At 37.3% G+C, this 19,611-nt stretch overlaps 1 protein-coding gene across 3 annotated transcripts in view; it reads left to right on the top strand.

Annotated features, from left to right (window-relative positions):
* Positions 1 to 19,611, top strand: part of LOC145673469 (glycine dehydrogenase (decarboxylating), mitochondrial) — a 428,549-nt gene that overhangs the window by 150,340 nt on the left and 258,598 nt on the right. For all 3 annotated transcript variants that reach the window (XM_081743192.1, XM_081743190.1, XM_081743191.1), the window contains exon 4: positions 12,177 to 12,341. In XM_081743192.1, the coding sequence (XP_081599318.1) occupies positions 12,177 to 12,341 (165 nt within the window). The remainder of the gene's footprint in view (positions 1 to 12,176; positions 12,342 to 19,611) is intronic.

Here is a 19,611-nt window from a genome sequence, read left to right as displayed (position 1 = left end):
TACTAGATGGGTAGGTAGAAAGATAGATGCAACTCTCTTAAGAAACAAACCATACAAGGTAGACAAAAGCAAATTGTTTTCCTGGGTACTACAAGTGAAAAGTAGAGTAAAAGTAGAGAAGAGTAGTACACAGCATCCTAATACAGGGAGGTGTGACGAAATTAGGTACTACTACGAATATCTTGGAAACAAATTACTACTCAAGATAGATGGTTGTGCAAAAGTATTGGAAAGACCTTAATCCAGCAATAGATCGACAAGTGTGGATAATGATATGATCAACCCTCACCGCTACACTCGTGTGATCCCAGTTCTCATTCATAATATCTGAGCATTTGAGATTAAGAAATAAGCCGCTTATACTTTGTTCAACGGAATCATATGTTTAACCCTTTAGCTGTAAGAATTTCTGAAAACAAAGTTTGTTAAACTAAAATTTACTGTTCCAGGGTACATCTGGTAAAAATTTACTATTACGTCTGGGTATCACAAAAGGTTCTGCGAATTCGAAATATTTTAACAGCCGGTTTTAGCGAACCAGTTGAATAGCAACACTGCTTGCAACCGACCTATTTATATTATGCTGGTTAAGACTACGCTGTGTTGGGTACAGAATATTTCAATATAGATTAGTAATTGTCAACTTGTTTCATATCACGACCTCCTTTTATTACACTCTCATAAGTATCTTCGTTCTAATAAGCTTTTTAGGTAGGTTTTAAAATCTATCTACTATGCGGGATTTCACACAATCTATCAATATACATGGTGAAATGAAAGTCTTCACCACTCTTGTGTGTTTAGAACGGGTTGGGGTTGAGGGAGAATGATGAAACTTGGAAGCGGTCTGACACATCAGATGAAGCTATCAAACATCATGATGGCGATTTTTGATTGGTATTCGAAACTTCAAACTGAAGGGGAGTCATGTTAGCTGTTGTAAGGCTAGAAGTTTACCAGGACTAAGCTTGTGCGGTTACTTTAGTCCTAAAGCAAGTCATTTCGGAGTTACCGGCTCTGAAAGTTTTCTAATTATGCCCTTATAGGGTAAACTCGCGTTTCATGGAGGCAGGTAAGGTTTTAGTTGCAAAAGTTGATTACTATTTCAGAACACTGATGCTAATAAAGTTATTTTAAAACAGGGACGTCATTTAGGGGGGTCAGGGAGGGGCATTTGCCTCCCCTGAGTTTTAGATTTATATAGATTTTATCAATAGAATAGTAATAAGTTAGTGAAAAACGCGAAATTTTACTTATATCAAGGGGTCTTGCCCCCCCCCCAAGCCGAATCTGAAATGTCGCTACTGTTTTAAAATAATAAATTTTCGGAAAGTAATGATTGAAGCATACTTCATGTTGTGCTAACTTTAGAATATTTTCTGCAAGCCTATATAATTGGCTATTTTCTAAAGTCAATAATATATTGATGAAAAATAATATTTGTGGCGTTCAGAGCACAATGGATCAAAGTCCATTTTCAATAAGGTTCAGTTTTACTCAGCAAATGGATTCTATCTCGAAACGTAATGTCTCTGCAGTCAAAAGTCTGACATAAATGTAAATAAAACCACGTAAAAAAAGCGTAGCAAAGTTTCATATGCAAGCCCCGCGTCAGTGAGGCAGGAGAGCATCCACCTTCACCACCATTCTGAATTTCAGATTTTAAGGGCGGTAAGTCAGTTTTAGAAACCTTTTAATAAGGAAAGTCCAACAAAACAAGTTTGAGGTCCTTACACCGAATAAATACGGAGCAAATATTGATTAAAACTGGAAAGTTGCTTAGGCCCAATTTCCAGAATTTTAAGCAGACCATAGCAAACTGGAAAGTAGAGCCATCTTTGGAATCCTTGAGCCAAAAAAATATACAAATATACTATTGGCCTATAGCTCCTTACGGGCAATAGAAATGGATTACTGACCAAACTTCGTATTTATTCGGTATAAGGACTTCATATTTTTTCTGTGGGCTTTGCTCAGCAAAAGGTTTCTAAATTTGCATTACTGCTCCCAAAATCTGAAATTCAGGCTAAAGGGAGGATGACCTCTAAATGGACGCCCCTCTCTAGCGGCAATCATATAAAACTCTAGATTGTACCTTGGGAAACAGGAAAAAACATACTGTAACAACGAATGCCTGCGATATTTTAATTTTAGAACCGGAATTTAGCAAAGAACTCTTTGTTTTCTGTGCACAACACAAAAACTTGTTTAGATAGTAATACGAGGGCTGTCTAAAAAGTATCCGACCTTTGGCCAGAAAAATAGTTGCGAATACCTGACAGATTTGGGACCCTAATCCCCATCAAAGTAGGCCCCTTGTGATTCCACACACTTAGCCCACCAATCCTTCCACTGCTGGAAACACCGCTGGAAGTCTTCTTTTGGAATGTTGTTCAGCTCCGTCGTCGTGTTCCGCATTATGTCTTCTCTACTCTCAAAACGGGATCCGTTCAGAGGCGTCTTCAATTTTGGAAACAACCAGAAGTCACAAGGAGCCAGGTCTGGAGAGTAGGGAGGTTGGCGAACGGTTGTAATTCCATGTTTGGCTAAGAACGTGTGGATCAATTGGGATGAATGTGCTGGGGCGTTGTCATGATGGACGTGCCAGTTCTTCGCTGTCCACATGTCTGGTCTTTTGCGCCGGACTGCGTCACGGAGTCGCCTGAGAACATCTTGATAGTACTCCTTTGTCACTGTTTGTCCTTCCGGTGCGTACTCGTGATGCACAATTCCACGGGCATCGAAGAAAACAGTCAGCAACACCTTGATTTTGCTTCGCATCTGCCGCGCTTTCTTCGGCCTTGGAGAATCGGGATGCTTCCATTGAGACGATTGTCGTTTTGTTTCTGAGCCGTACCCGTACACCCATGACTCATCTCCAGTTATCACTGAATTCAGATACCCAGGATCAGTGTTGGTGGTGTCCAGAAGGTCCTGTGCAACGTCAAAACGGGTGTCTTTTTGTTCCTGAGACAACAACTTGGGTACAAATTTAGCAGCAACTCGTTTCATGTTCAAATCGTCACGCAAAATTGCATGTGCAGAATCTTTACTCACTCCGACATCTTCTGCAATCTCCCGCACTGTCAAACGGCGATCTGCCATCACCAAATTTCGCACCCGCTCAACAACAGCTGCATTCCGAGCAGTTTGGGGCCTGCCGCTACGCTGCTCACTCTCGATTGATGTGCGGCCATCTTTGAATCGGTTGAACCATTGTTTAATTTGTGTTACACCCATCGCATCTTCTCCAAACACCTGCTGAATCTTACGAATTGTTTGGCTTTGAGAATCACCCAGCCTTTGACAGAATTTGATGCAGTATCTTTGCTCAATTCGTTCAGTCATCTTGCGAGAAACACTAAATCCGATGAACACTACCAACAGCACTTCACTTCGCGACCACCAACTCACGACTGGCACACGCGAACGCGGTGAAAAAATTTAAGCATGCGCATTAAGGTTCCTCCTTCCACCGTGCACGGTGGCGCCGCCTGAGAATCACTACTTTGCGTGGAAAAAAATTAAGGTCGGATACTTTTTAGACAGGCCTCGTACTTTTATTTATTTTTTCATATCAGTTTCTGCAAGTAGTCCAACCTTTGACAACGACAATTTCTTGCAAGTTAACTGAGAAGCATTTAAACAATACAATAAACGCTAAAAACAAGGGAATAAAGACACTTTCTTATTTTCAGATTTCTGGGCTTTCGGCATTTAAGGCCATGTATCCCGTCACATTTGAGGGATGATGTCCCTCGGCGAGCACACTATCCGGGGAGAGGGAAGGAAGAAAGGATGGGGGAAGGAAGCTGCCTGGGACCTATAAGTTAGGTACCACCCCGGCATTTGCCTGGTGTGAATGAGGAAAACCCAGGGAAACCTCTTTTATTCTAGATAACCAAATTGACCTGCTGTAGCCACGAGAAAGCAAAACATTAAGATACGAAGAAAATAGTCTCCAGAATAGGAAGCACTTTGTGACAATTTTCTTTCTTTGGCAGATTTCTTTTTACAAAAATAAAATAAAACTAAAATAAACATATGTTTAAAACAAGTCTTAAAAAATGCACGTGTTTAAAACAAAAGTTTTAATCATTCATTTTAAACAAAACAACCCTGATAGAAACATCAACTACAGCCTAGGCATTAGCCGTGTTCTAAAACCTGGTTAACCGGTTTGGGTTCAATTTGAAGTTGAATGTGTCGATTTGTTTCCGAAACCAAGCCGTAATTAGGTACAGTTTTGTTTGGGAACCGACACTATATTGCCTTTTTTCAGAATATCCATACATATTTTGGAAAAGTTCCGAAAGATATGTAATGGTTTCGTTTTAAGTTAAGGTATTATGAATCTACTGTTCACTTTTGAATGGACTTACGACACTCCATATTTTTCTCTATATATATTTTTGTGAAAACACGTTAATGAGCAATAGAAAATACAACTTTTTCGGTTCAGTTTGCTTTCGGTTAACCGTTTGAAAATGAAATGAAATCTTTGCGTTTAGTGTCCCAAGATTATACCAGTTGGATTGAGGGAGACCATGGATTAAACCAAGCAAATACGATGGACGAATTGGTGAAATGAGAAAGTGGGAATAAAAGGGAGTGTCTCGAGAAAACCCACAAGCACGACTTGTTCTCCTCAAGCTTACTTGCCTTGGGAACGAACCAGGTACCTCACCCATCAGGTATTTCTGTGGTCGGGGTCCCGGGGTCGATTTCCGGTGGGAGAGCCTTTGAAATTTTAAATGTTCTCGATGTATCTGTGTTCGTGTCCCTGACGTTCAAGGTTACTGGAAGTAACTGTAAAACAAGTATAATTGAGTGTAATAGATACAAGTTACGGAGATACTTTTGGTGAATCAAGAAAAAAAGTGGTTTGAGGCATCAGGTTCCAGTTAAGAGTTCGCATTACTCTTAAGACCACTTTCTCCTTCATGTCTTCGTGTGTTCGTATGTCTTTCTTTAATTTAAATTTGAATTCTCTACAAGATAGTATTTTAACATGACCGAAATCAGTGTGTTTCATCGTTAATAAAATATTGGAATCGAAATAGGACGTAATATTGACGTCTCAAATCTTCAATAATAATAATAATAATAATAATAATAATAATAATAATAATAATAATAATAATAAAAATAATAATAAAAATAATAATAATATAGAAAACATTCCGTATGAGGACATATTGTATTAAAATCTGTAAAATCACCCCTAATATTAGGCAAAAGTTACAACATAGCCGGAATTACAAAGAAGTGTCCGGACCACCAGAACATACCCACTGCGTACGTTCTTACAACTAGCTTAATGTTAAACGAAAGGTTTCCAGACAAATTTCATGTAGAAAGTAAAGCTACTGAACTCACAAGAGCTGTAAGAAAAATTGTTTTTAAGTTTTACGTTCCATGGTTATGCCGGCTAAGCTAAAGGAAACATCGATAAGGAGAATGAAATAAATAGTGGAATAAAAAGGTGGGAGGAAACAGGACCCCGAGAGAACCTACACACACGGCGTTTGTTTAACACATTGCCTACTGGCTGGGAGCTGAGTGGAACAGGGTAAACCATTAAATTCACAAACGTCAGTAATAATAATAATAATAATAATAAAATTTTAATGTGACCTAAAATTAGGCAAAATTTACAGAAAAGTCGGGATTTCGTGGAGGAAGGTCCATATCTCCAAGATACGCCTCTGCAAGTACCCAAATTTTAAACCAAAGCGTTCACTAAATTTTCATGTAGAAAGTGTTCTACTATACGTTTTAAGGGAAATAACTGTAATAAAAATAACTAAATATCACGCAACAGTAAGGCATATAATAAAAAACCTTTTAGAATATGCAAATTTAATTATAAAAGCTTTACTACAAAAATAACTATACAGACCATAATTCGATGAGCTCCGAAATACAAAGTAATAAAATAGAGTATAAGATTCAGTCTACAGAGCATTTGTTACCTTAAGAATGGACATACACTATTTCGATAATCGAGATAAGACGAGAAATGTTTACGATACTTTTCGTCTCGTTTTGATTCTAATTTAAAAGCCTCACGATAATTCGAGTTAGCCTTGTCTCGTATCGAATATAAAATGTTAATTCTAGTCGCGATTTTGCTTGTTTTGCTTTAGAAACAAGATGAGAAATTCCTCTTCTCGCTGGCAACATTAAACAAAACCGAAATATTCTTGTCAAAAGTCACGCTTCTGCTTATAATGGTGTGACCTGAGCGATAAGCTTCTAACTTTTAATCTTCTACGAGATAATAATAATTATTATTAGTTTATTATTATTACTATTATTATTCCTGAAGATTTGGTAGTTCAAGTATTGAAAGATCCGAGTATTCAAATATCTGAAGATAATAAAAACGTGACATCGCCATTCAATCGTCACCAAAAATGCTTAAGAGAAAACCTACTTCTTGACGTAGATCCGGAATGAGAACCTTGAGATTACTGGTAAGGCACCTTGACTACTCAACCACGATCACTACGCGATGAACGATTCGTCTTTACTGTGTTTGTTAGGTATCCTTGCCTCCGCTTACAATGTTGTTTATTCGTTTCAAAACGTCTTTCGTATTTCTTTTATAATGCTATAAGTCAATAATCTTTTGGCATAGTTTATATTAACTTGTTGCTCTTAAACCTTTCGTTCACAATTTAGTTTCTTCTCCAAATCAAACTATATATATATATATATATAATATGACAGATTTAATTCTTATACTCTGCATTTAGCTCTGAAGCAGTCGCCATTACCTGGTCAAGGACTTATGTCTGGCACGCATATTTGCGGATCCCATAAGTTTGATTTATAATCTGATTTTATACGCTGATACAAATAGGATATCAAGTCATGATCTAAATATAGCAGAAAATAAACGAAAAATGCTGTCGGCCATCGTACTAGGCCGTGCTAGCACAACGTGATAGTAATGAAAATTGTTTTTGGCATGGGTTCAAACCCGACCCAAGGAAAGCTGTTTTATTTTCTTTAAATTTTCATAACATTATTTTCAATAAAATAAGATTGAAAATAATACTCAAAGTATTTCTTTGACCTTATAATTATACATTTATATTGTAATTTATATGAATGCAATATAATTGTCATTCCGTTATAAGTCATTTTTCTAGAAAACATGCAAATGAGATCCGTTATTTCTGAACAATTCTTTCAAAAACGAAATCGGGCAATTTTGTTCATATTTTATAAACAAATATAATATAATTTTATATATTATGGTTAACTATTTAAGTAATCTTAAAGTATCCGAAATTCGGAACATTTTCAAGAAGAATATCGTGAGCAATCATATCAAAAACCTTTGCATAATCTCTATATCGAGAGAACTATGATTATGTAAAATTTCATGTACAAATTGAACAAAATTAAGTAAATTTACTACTGTTGATTTCTATTGATAGAAAAAAGATTTAAAATTATATATATATATATATATATATATATATATATATATATATATATATATATATATATATATATGTTGAGATAAGAATCTCAAAAAATGATTTACCGATTTTTAAAAATTTTCATAACTTTTTTTCGTTAAAATAAGCTTGCAGTTTTATTATACGGATCCATAGTAAAAGTAGTAATATTTAAAGTAGCAACAGTAATAGTAGTAGTAATAGTAGGAACGTGTTAGAAGCCCCGCAGGGGTTGATTTTCTTCTATTCTCGACATCAAATAGGCAAATTAAAGATTTGCACATTTTTTTCTGTAGACTTTATATGACCAACTTAAAACAGCTGGCTAGGGTAGCGGGCGAAAATAATACAGGCTAGCGCGCGAATACTAAAACATTTGGGATCGGCAAAAATGCGTCCGGCACGATACATTTTGCTGTAAATAACCTCACAAGAAGAAGCCGGTTCGTTCCGTAGATGAAGTTAGCAATATTTGCATTTCAGATTCATGCGGCATGATAGTGTATTGGTAACGTAGCAGACTTATCCAAAAGCAGTATACTTATCCAACCTAGGTTTGACTCCTGTCCACGCTCAAGTTTTTTTTATAACAAAGTGATCGTGAAAAATCGACTTCTCATACCAGACAAGCAATCCTTACAAGTGTGGAAGCAAACACCTGTATCATGATAGAGACAATTTATGAATGTTGGTTGGGAAAGGGCAAGGAAATTACCAGGACATTCGAAACACTTCATTGATATGCAACAGTTTTCGTGTTATCGTTCTCAGAAAGAAACATCACACCACTTGTTAAGCAAAGTCTGAGTAGAGGAATCGTTGCCGTAGTGGTTATCGTACAAGACTTCCACGTGGAAATTTTTAGTTCGATTCCCCGCAAGGTCATGTCGTTAATTCGCATAAAATAGTGGCTCCAAGTGTGGGAATTACAACGTTATATCCGCAATAAATGAAATCCTTCTTAGCAGATAAATCTTCGAAGATGACTAGAACCCCCCTTCTTTGGTTATTTTAAAACATTTTATTTCTATTAGTTTGACACAAAATTTGTTTCCATCCTACAATTCAATGTGTTTTATTCACATTTGAAATTTGAAACATGCAAGGTCTGCTACATCTATGAGAAACGTCCAATTTTCCTTTTGAATATTTGTAACTTTTCATCATGATACAGTTTAGAAGTTTAATATAGGGCGTTTCTGATAGAAATTTAGCAGTAAAGTAGCATTCATTTATTTTCTCTTTCTTTCTTTCTTTCTTTCTTTCTTTTTCATTTCTTTTCTTCCTTTCTTTCTTATTGTTCAGTTCGCATTAGTATTCTGAAATTGAAGGTACGACCTACGCTAGGTATTGGATTTATTAAAATGTATTTCAGATCAGTATGTCCAAAAAACACTACCGAATTTGCAATCGAACCACGCGGAAACAAAATTTGTGTTAAACGATTGACATTATGCTAGATGTGTCTCGGAGATCTACAAAAAATCTTTTGTTTTACGTCCCACGGTTACGCCGGTTAGACCAAAGGCAAAAATGTCATAAAACAGGCAAAAATGTTAGAAAATGGTACTTTACGTTGAGACAGCTTCCAACAAAATGAAAGCTACATGGCAAATTATTCGGAAAGAATCGGGGAACGGAAACTCTCCTCTAAGATAACTAGCGTTTCTTGTCAAAATAAAATTATTAAACAACCAACTGAAATTGCAAATGCTTTTAACGATTACTTCACGAATGAAGTGGGAAAGCTTATCACTAATAACGTGAACAATAAACTATCTAGCAAACAATACATTAGTAGACACAACGATAATGCGTTCGAAAAATCCTTGTTCTTACACCCAGTAACTAGTCAGGAAATCTTAAATAATACACTGAAAATGAAAAATAAGTTCTTCAGGATATGATGAAATTCCTGATAAAATTCTAAAGCAATGCTCTTATGAGATTGCTGATATGCTTCATAATAAATAACTCATTTAGGAGTGGCGTTTTTCCTGAAGCATTGAAGCTAGTAGTTATTAAACCCTTATATAAAAGTGGCAAGAAAGATCTTACATCGAACTACAGACCAATATCATGTCTGTCTACCTTCTCTAAATTCTTGAAAAACTTATGTGTATATAAGACTAGTTAGCTTTCTAAATAATTTTAACTTAATATCTTCTGCTCAAAATGGCTTTAGATCAAATAAGTCTACTGAAACTGCTCTTTGCTCCTTTCTCTATTCCGATATAAATTCATTAAACACTAAGAAGTATACAACTGGCGTATTTATTGATCTAAGCCAAGTTTTTGATGCAATTGATTATCAAATTTTACTTGAAAAATTACAAGATTATGGTATTAGGGGAAATGCTTATGACTGGTTTAAATTGTATATATCCAACAGAATGCATTCTATTGAAATTAACTGTCAAACTCGAGACATACAGGGAGTAAGCAAATGTTGTTCAGATACCAAAGAGTTAAAATTTGGAGTTCCTCAAGGTTCCATCCTAGGCCCTATTCTATTTTTAATATATATAAATGACTTGCACAATGTTTAGACTCTGTTAAAATTGTTCTGTATGCTGACGATACAAATATATTAGTAACCGGAGAAACTTACGTTGAGTTATGTAATGCAGTAGACTCCACCATGTCTGCCGTCAGTGACTGGATAGATGGAAATAAACGAATGCTAAATACAACAAAGTCTTCGTGCATGCGCTTTCACGTAGTAAAAAAAACGAGATAAGAGAAAGCCCTTGTGTAACAATTAACGGCAAAACGTTGAATTATGTCTCGGATATCAAATTTCTTGGTCTTTGGGTGTCAGATACATTAGATTGGAAAATTCACATTCAAAAATTATCTAGTAAATTGGCTCAAACCTGTTACATATTAAAGCTTTTACGAAATAGTGTCAATCAGCATGTTCTGCTCACAACTTATTTTGGACGTTTTCATTCTAAATTGAAATATGGTATTCTGGGGATCTACTGCACTGCTAAATTCCATATTCGTTTTGCAAAAGAGAGCCTTAAGGTTTATGACCGGAAGTAAACCTCAACTTCTTGTAAACCTCTATTTAAATTTCTTAATCTTACCTCTTCCATGTTAAAATTTGTAAGAAAAGATATACAGAGAGGTACACACGGAAAAGAAAGTATTTGACAGTTGACAAATTTTCATTTGCCAATAACCCGGGAACAAATGAATTAATTTTGATTTTTTTGTTATTTTCCTTAGAATAGTTATAATATGATAACTTGCCAAAATCGGTACTCTAATAGGTTAATTTATTCTTGAGTTATTAGGAAAAGAAATTGTCAATTGGAGAATATCTTCTTTCTTGACTATACAAGCAGCTTCCGGTTGAACTCAGATATTCATAAGCATAATACAAGACAAGCATCGAATCTTCATGTTGAGTCTTCACGTTTAAAAGTGCATAAAAATAGTACATTTCCTATGACAGTGAATATTTATAACAAGCTTCCTTCCATTTTTAAAAGGCAAAACATCCGGTTTCAATAAAGCAGTCAAGTACTACCTACTCGAGCACTGCTTCTATTCCGTAGAAGAATATCTCGCAAATCCATAATCAGTTATATCAAAAAATGTCTGTAGTAAATAAGGTTTAAAGTATATATATATATATATATTTTTTTTTGCATGTCTATAATGTAAGGTTTTATTAACTGTTATTAATTATGTTGTTAGTTTACATCGTTATATGTAAATTAGAATAATGAAAAACTGTACCTCTTTTACTTAAATTGACACTATTTTCATATTGCATGTAGATTTAAATGTATAAATATGTACACATTCAATGTTCTTGTGACGTGTCCAACTCATACGTTCACGTTGTGAACAATTTGTATGAAAGAGGATGAAAATAAATACAATACAATAAGTGTCAGGGTCTAATCACTTTGATAGGACGTAAGTGCATTTAATTTTGGAAAGGGTACATTGCCCCATCACTATATTTGGCAATTGTCAAGAAACAAAATTTGGTAAATGTTCTTTAAAACTTCTATATATACTTCTGTAACATTGGATGTTTCAGTATTGATCCTCTGAGTGGGTAAATAAAATTGCCAAAATTTTAAATTTGTGGGAGTTTTGAGCTAATCAAACATGGGACATATGATCATATGAGTGAGTACAAGACAGAGTCTAAGATCATTGGTGGGAACAGTTATTTTTAGTCAAATTTCATTGGTTGATCCCTGCTTCTAAAATTGGTTGATATGCAGCAATAACAATTTCACACTTTAAACTCTAGTTGCAACTTACGGTCTAAGACCATTGGTGGAAAATTATTCTTGGTGCAATTTGATTGGCTTGGTACACTTGAAAATCTTTGTTTAATTTCTTTGAAGAATTAAAAAATTTTCGACCACTGTTTCAGAACATTTTTAGTTAGAAATTTTTTGAAGTTAGTATTGTAGTTACGACTCGTAACCTGTTATGGGAGGAAAGGATCACTTGAAACCTGATGGGTAATTACTAAAACTACTAAAGTTTGTTAGTAGCATATTTATTCCATATTTAAAAAAAATATTCGACATTCAGTACTTTACTCCAATACTTAACTCGATTTACATATATGATGTGATCTGCCATAACGAAATCTGTTTCGAAGAAGAAAAGTATCTTCAAATAATTGAATCAATCGTATGTTAATATATTTTTTGTTTCATTCAGGACGACGCAGTACACCCCATACCAACCAGAGGTTGCCCAAGGTCGCTTAGAAGGCCTTCTTAATTACCAAACAATGATTACAGATCTCACAGGGCTAGAAGTGGCCAATGCATCTCTCTTGGACGAAGGCACAGCCGCAGCAGAAGCTATGAGTCTTTGTCACAGGTATCGAATAACAATCATATTTAACATTAATTTCCTTAGTAATAATTCACATGTAATATAAAGAAGTTACCAGAATAATAAACACATGTAATTTGTAATCTGTAAGATGTGAGGAGGTAGCACTGAGGATGTACGTACAGCTGTTTAATAGTGTATTATAATCCGCGTCAGCCGAAATGGTGCATGGCGTCAACAAATGAATCTGCAGCTCGGTGTTAAAAAATCTTCAATGAGGAAGTCAACTTGCAGCGGGTGAATGTTGCATGTAACAAAGATACCATTTTCACGAACAACATCTAGTGTAACAACGCAAAAATATGACAATAATATCATAGTTTGTGTCTTATTAATAATACTATTTTCTGTTACAAATGTGGTATATAATGTATTTCGTTTAGTTCAGAAGTTCATGAGACAAGTAAATGCATGTAAATATGCCTTAGATTAGACACAAAGAGTGAAAAAGTGAATGACTGAAGTGGAACTCGAATACGGGACTTCCTGCATACCGTGCCGATGCATTAACCACTACGCAATCCAATCCGCTTCTCAGATCATCTATACTCTCTCGCACTCTCGAAGTCTGTGCCTTCCACTCAGACCACACGGTTTATACCACGGGCGTCTCTGGCGTGGAGGACGAGGGGGGCGCGTCCCCCCCAATATTTTGAAGTACAAAATATTCAATATTTTTTTACCAATTTAATTTTTTTTATTATTTTTTTAAACAATTTTCTCTATTTTAAATGTTTCCTTCTATTCACTTATGTTGATATGAAATACAGTGTAATAATCAGTAAAATGTAACTACAGAGTTTTTATGCACAGAAATTCAAAATAATTAACGAAGAAAACATAACAATATATTAATTTATATATGCTTCATATCTATTATGGATCATCTTAATATTGTTTTTGGTATAGCAGCAATAGCATGCTGAACATTAAGTGCGACCTTTTGCCCCGCTTTGCTCTACTAGAGAAGAAATATCTCCTCCAGTTTCCTTCCAGGCGGCAACGTACCAAGAACTGACGAAACGTTGCCACGTTGGACCGCAATGGATATACGTTGTACTAAGAAGGACGCTGAACGAACATCTCCAGAAACGATAGATATGCGTCTGCCTACCTCTCTGATAAAATCAAGGCTTCTAGAACCCCATGCCCCACTGGTCTCGATGGATATTGGAGCAAAAATAAATTTGTCGAGGAGATTGTTGTATTTCCTTTCCTTTTCTGCCTCTCTACGTCTAGCAACTTCTCCAGCATTCATAACAGTCAATGGGAGGCTTGAATGGGCAAATGTGTCCGAACATGTAAAATCCCAAACTAGTGATCTGCCTCTCATCCAAGGTATTAATGTCATGCCGTCAGGTCGTTTACCATCAGAACAACAACAGCCTGACGGTTCACGAATGGAAGGAATTCCTGCCGTTGTGAGGGCTCGCAAAATGATGTCATTAACAGATGAATGTCTGGTGTTCCTGCCTATGCTCTTCATGCATGAGGGGCCATGCAGGCCGCGTTGGGTAACTTGATCCCCGCAAGCTGGACAGCGATGTGGCTCACAAACATCTGAACCTAGTCTTAAGGCTACTGCGATTCGGAAGTTTTCATTAGATATGTGAAGACCTAATTCGGGGGAAGGTAACGCATTTAACCATGCCCCAGCATGGGGGGATGACGCAGCAAGAAGCCTAGCTTTATCCTCAGGAACAGTAACGGATTGTAAAAGAAGTTCATGAAAATGTGGTGCTATTGGTGTGTACCAAGATGCCTGAAAACCTCTTTTGCTGATTTCTGGAAGGTCCGTATATGTTATATTTATCCATTTACTTGAGCCTTCTTGAACTATTTCATCTGGGTTCAGGTGGTAACCTTGTTGAAGGAGAGCCTCGATTAAACGAAGAGATCCGTGGTAGGACGCTTAAAAGGTAGGAATCGCCATATCAACGGTTCGTCGAATACCAAGACCTCCTAATCCAACAGGTAAGGATGCTTGCATCCAAGAGTCGTCACTCAAGGAGCAGTTCAAAATTGACTCCAGACCCATTTTAAGGATAAGATCATATTTTTCCAGTAGTGGAGTCTCATTCCAAGATGGAAAGCATCCTAAGAAGTAGTTTAAACGAGGGATCGATAAAGAGGCACGTAGAAGAAAGAAAGCTGCATGGACAGAAATCGAGACGAGACAAAAAATATTCTAACTTCGATATTTTGCTTAACAGGACATTGGTAAATGCTTCCTTTGTGAGAGCGGCGCCTAGAAGACAAGCATTATGGTTAGTTAGAAGACGTATTCCTGGGGCAGTTTCGTCAATTTTTTTAAATAATAGGTCGAACTTGGCTTCGTCTGACCCAAGAAAACCAACTTCACACTTTGAAAAATTTAAATATAGGCCAAGTGCAGATGCCTTCTCATTTATTTGTGCTAGAGTTGAAAGAACTACTTCAGGTTCATCAGCGATAGTCCCATCATCCAAGTACCAAATGTTTAATTCAGTGTTGATTGATTTAACTAAGGAATGAATGGTTATAGCAAAGAGTGCTGGGCCCAGGGGATCGCCTTGTTGTACTCCTCTCTGGGATGAAATAGTGTCTTCACCTAAGAATAGATCACTGGGTTGAGCGTAACATTGGTAAATATATGGATAGATTGAAGGAAATTCATTCAACACTGTAGTGAGCATGGAGTCCCGGCGAAGCTCGTTAAATGCGTTGTGAAAATCCAGCTTTAAGATAGCTTTAGGAGCATTGTGAATGGAGGAAAAATAAACTCGGGTTGCATGTACAGCTGCTTCGGCTCCGTTGGGAATACAAACACCAAGTTGGTGGGGAGACAAAAAGTTCTTAAAATGCTCTCGTGTTCTGAAGCATATAATTTTGGCTGATGTTCTGCGCCAGACATTACCAACTGCGATAGGTCTAATTCCACCACATTTCTTTTTAAGGGCAATAAGTTTGGCTCCGGAAAACAATGGCCGAACTTCCAAGGGGACTTTTCCTGCAATAATTAAATTGAACAGATCGCATAATGATTTTAAGAGCTTTTCCTTCGATTCAAGTACTGGACAAAATAGGAGATCTTTGAGAATCGAAGGGCGAAGACTATCGAGACCTCCCGCACTACCAGATGGAAAAGAATTAATAGCTACCTTAGCTTCATTAATCGAAACTCTTTGACAGTTTTTTGGGTCATCAGGAAAATTCGGTAAAATAAATTCACCAGGGTGGGCTGGATGCTTCTCTAATAGCGTCTCAAACACACAAATGTCGGCGGTTGCAACAGTATCATCTGACATTAGTAGACGGACTGCTCCACGGATGTCACCATCTGCAAGTTTGTTTTCTACAATCTTAAGATTGGAAACATTCTGTTTTGGAAGAGATTTCTTGATTTTTGTTGGATGCCAGGTTAAGGCGTCAATACCTACATCACACCAAAGACGAACTCTTTGTTTTACCCAGGAGGTAAGGTTCTTTACATTTTCTGATTTTTTGGGAGCAGTTAGTGCAACTAACGGAAATAGAAACAAGTTGATCCAATCTTCTTCGTCGTTTGAAATAGTTACTTGAAGTAACACATCGGCAAGTGCATCAGCAACTGCAGCTCGAGCACCTCGAGGGACACGCCTTAAAATTTTTCTCAATATTTTATTTTAATTTATTTACTAATGACAGAATATCATATAAATAATAATAATTATATTTATTTGGAATATATTCAGGCTGTGAAAGCGATTGTAATAGAGTTCTTGATATACCTTAGGGGGTCCGTGAAGGTAAGCAGAAAGGTAAAAAATCGAAGTTAGTAAACAGATTGGGCTAGGTAGTACCATTTAAATCACTTTCTTTGATGTCCCCCCCCCCCCCCCTCCAAATTTTACATGCCAGAGACGCCAGTGGTTTATACCACAGCCTAGCTGCAGTGCTTGGACAAACCACTGTCCATACATTCAGAACACATTTTCACGGTAGTAATTTCATGTAATATTAATGAAAGGAGGAAACAACCGAAATTTTTACACATTAGATCCTCCGTAGGTGCGAATTCAAAAACAGAGTGAAAAAGTGAATGACTGGACCAGCACTCAAATCCAGGATCTCCAGCGTACTCTGCCAATGCCTTAACCACTACCCCACTCAGTCCGCTACCCAAAAGAACCACAAACTCTCGCACTCTCGAAGTTAGTGCTATCCACTCAGACCATATGGCTCGTATCACAGCGTAGGTGCTGCACTTGGGCAATCCATTGCCCATATATTGAACACCTTTGGACAGTTCTAATTTCATATACCGGTATGTTAATGAAACGAGGAAAAAACAGAATCTTTTACACATAAGACCTACTGTACTTCTGTTCACAAAAACCTAGAATTCCTTTCAGGAGACTGTTCAAAAGAAGTGGGCCTACATCCATCACAATTCCGACAGATCTATCCCTCCGTTCTTTATATAGACACTAGCTGCAAATAATACTTGTGCTGATGGTAGCCGAACGTATTGAGATACTGAGTCCTCGTAAAGAATTTGTGAAGCTTGAAGATCGAGGTTTCGAAACTCGGTCTCAGATGTATTTACTTTTCAGTATGAAGATATGATAAAATAATTAAGTGTAACATTTTGCTACACATGTAAATTTCATATTTAATGCTTTGGTGTTTATTACCTATATTGCTTTGGTTTTTTGCTTTTAGTTCCAAAACAAATATTTGTAAGACTTCTCGGTTGAAAATCTAGTATTATCAGTGAAAGTTGAATAGGGTGTGAAATTAGACTGTAATATATGCAAATAAACATGTAATTAGAAAATTCTACTCCAAACTAATTTTATACCTCATAAAATACATATCTACTACAAATATATTTGATAAGCAATTAATCATACTATACTGACAATTCAATATATATCGGGTGATTCAATAAGAACGTACCAGGCCTATATCGCAGCTAATACTGCACGTAGAGCCTCCAAACAAAAAATTGCAATACCAAACCGTATGTGTAGAATGCAATAAAAATAGTAGCGAGACCAGTGGCGTCTCGTGAATACCTCCAACGGGGGCAACTTCAAAATTTGCAATGGAAAGTGATATACTGTTGGAATCGTTCGAAAGGACATTCAATGTCATGCAACTTTTAGAGGACAAACTTTGTCATATCCTTTCCCATTTAGCCGCTAGAGGCGTTGTTGCAGACTTGTATCTGACTACCCGTAGCAGGCCTTTATCTCAGCTAATAATGCACATAGATCCGTCAAGCAAACAATTGAACTACCAAATCATATGTGTAGAATGCAATAAAAATAGTAGCGACACCAGTGGCGTATCGTGAATATCTAAAACGGGTGTCATCTGCAAAATTTGACATGGAAACAGGTGCTGGTTGTACCTCCATTGAAACAAGCACTCAATGGGAGAAACGTCGAGAGGAAACACCTTGGCATATTTCTTCGTCGTTGGCAGCAACACGGTCGCATTACTATGTGAAAGTCAGTGGTGTCGCGATATATATAGGGTGTCCGGTGAGAAAATCCAAAGATTTTGGGAGGTGATAGGGGAGGTCATTCTAAGCCAAAATGCCTATATGAACATAGGGTCTAATCCCCTTCGTTTCGGAGATAGGGGTGAAAGTAAGTTTTTGCCGCTTGCACTTCTCAAGTCCGTGTGAAAGGTTATAGAACACCCTGTGGTTGGTTTTACGTTAAGTATTATACCTCGTTTTAAAGCTACTGAAACAGGCTTTCAGACCGTATACAGTTTGTCCACGTACTGCATACAAGAGGGAAATAATGGAGGGAACATTTTCGAATTGTGCTATAAAATTTCCTTTTTCAAACAATTTTTCGCCATTCTTGGGTGCAACACTGGCAATAGAGTAGCAGGATCTAATTGGGGGGGGGGGGAACGATGCGGTATACCACAAACCCAGGTGAAATGTCAATTTAGTGTCTTCATTAGAAAGCAGATAACGTTTCTTACTAATCACTCTATTACAAGATTCGAATTTGCTATAGCTTATAGTGGTTACGAATGTTAATAAACGCGTGTTTAAGCAAAAGTGGGAATACAATTCTATTCTCTAACATCGACAGCTCTACATTTCTATCCAAGAACAATGTGATAATCGTGTGAACAACAGATGGCAGCAGCAAAGTCCATGTGAAGTAAAGAACTCGTACATTTGTAGAGACCAGAGCATCCAGTGCAGTACAGTTGTCGAAGGTGTAAATAATTATTTCCAGTGCACGCAACCATTCTGATCGTCTCACGTACACGCAACAGAGACGTTGCCACGGTTCGGCCCAAATTTCTGGAAACGTTTTGGCATACCGTCTATTATAAGCTGCATACCGCAACTCACCAGCTTGAAAATTCCCTTTGCTATTTTGTGTCGTGGATTCATGTGATAGCTGGAGTGTCGAGACCGTTAGTAAGTGTAGTACAGTGCGTATTTGTAGACTGTGAACGAAGTTGGTGTGGTGACTGTGAAGACGGTGTAGTACTAGAATACCGTTCCAATACACACACGCGGAATATGCAGATATGATGTAGATCTACAGGTTTTGTGATGGTAATGCCAAAGGTGCTGTGGATGAATACCAACGTAGATTTCCTGGCCGCAGTCCCTAATGCACGCGTCTTCACAAACGTGTATACTGAACTGCGTGAAACTGGTGAGCTTTCCAGCGTGAACTTAACGTCGGAACGACCTTCAAAATACACCCCTGAGCAAGAAGACAACGTTATTGAGGCTGCAACGCAACGTCCAACAACCAGCGTTAGGAGACTTGCTACTCATCAACTTCCACGTACGTATGTACATGATGTGCTTCGAGGAGAGGGGCTGTATCCATTCCACATTCAAAGAGTGCAACATCTCCATCCAGGAGACAGGGAACTACGTGTTGCTTTTTCTCAATGGGTACAGGAGCATCCGAATGTTTTGCCATTCATTTTGTTCACTGATGAGGCCACTTTCACAAGGAATGGGATAAACAACACCCGCAACTGGCATCGTTGGAGTTACGAAACTCCGAGAGCAATCACTGTTAAACAATATCAGGAACGATTTTCTGTCAACGTTTGGGCGGGGATTCTTTGTGATCAGATAATCGGTCCCTTTGTGTTGCCCCTGCGTTTGACTGATGACTATTATTTGCATTTCCTGCGCCACAAATTGCCGGTACTGCTGGAAGATGTGAATTTGGAAACTCAGGTGTCTATGTACTTCCAGCACGATGGGGCTCCCTCCAATGCCACACGACGT

Source organism: Thermobia domestica, chromosome 16 (genome assembly GCF_964235325.1).
Source record: "Thermobia domestica chromosome 16, izTheDome1.hap1.1, whole genome shotgun sequence".
In the NCBI taxonomy this organism is placed as follows: domain Eukaryota; kingdom Metazoa; phylum Arthropoda; class Insecta; order Zygentoma; family Lepismatidae; genus Thermobia; species Thermobia domestica.
The sequence above is the reverse complement of the archived record's forward strand: the minus strand, read 5'-3'. Positions and strand labels throughout refer to the sequence as shown.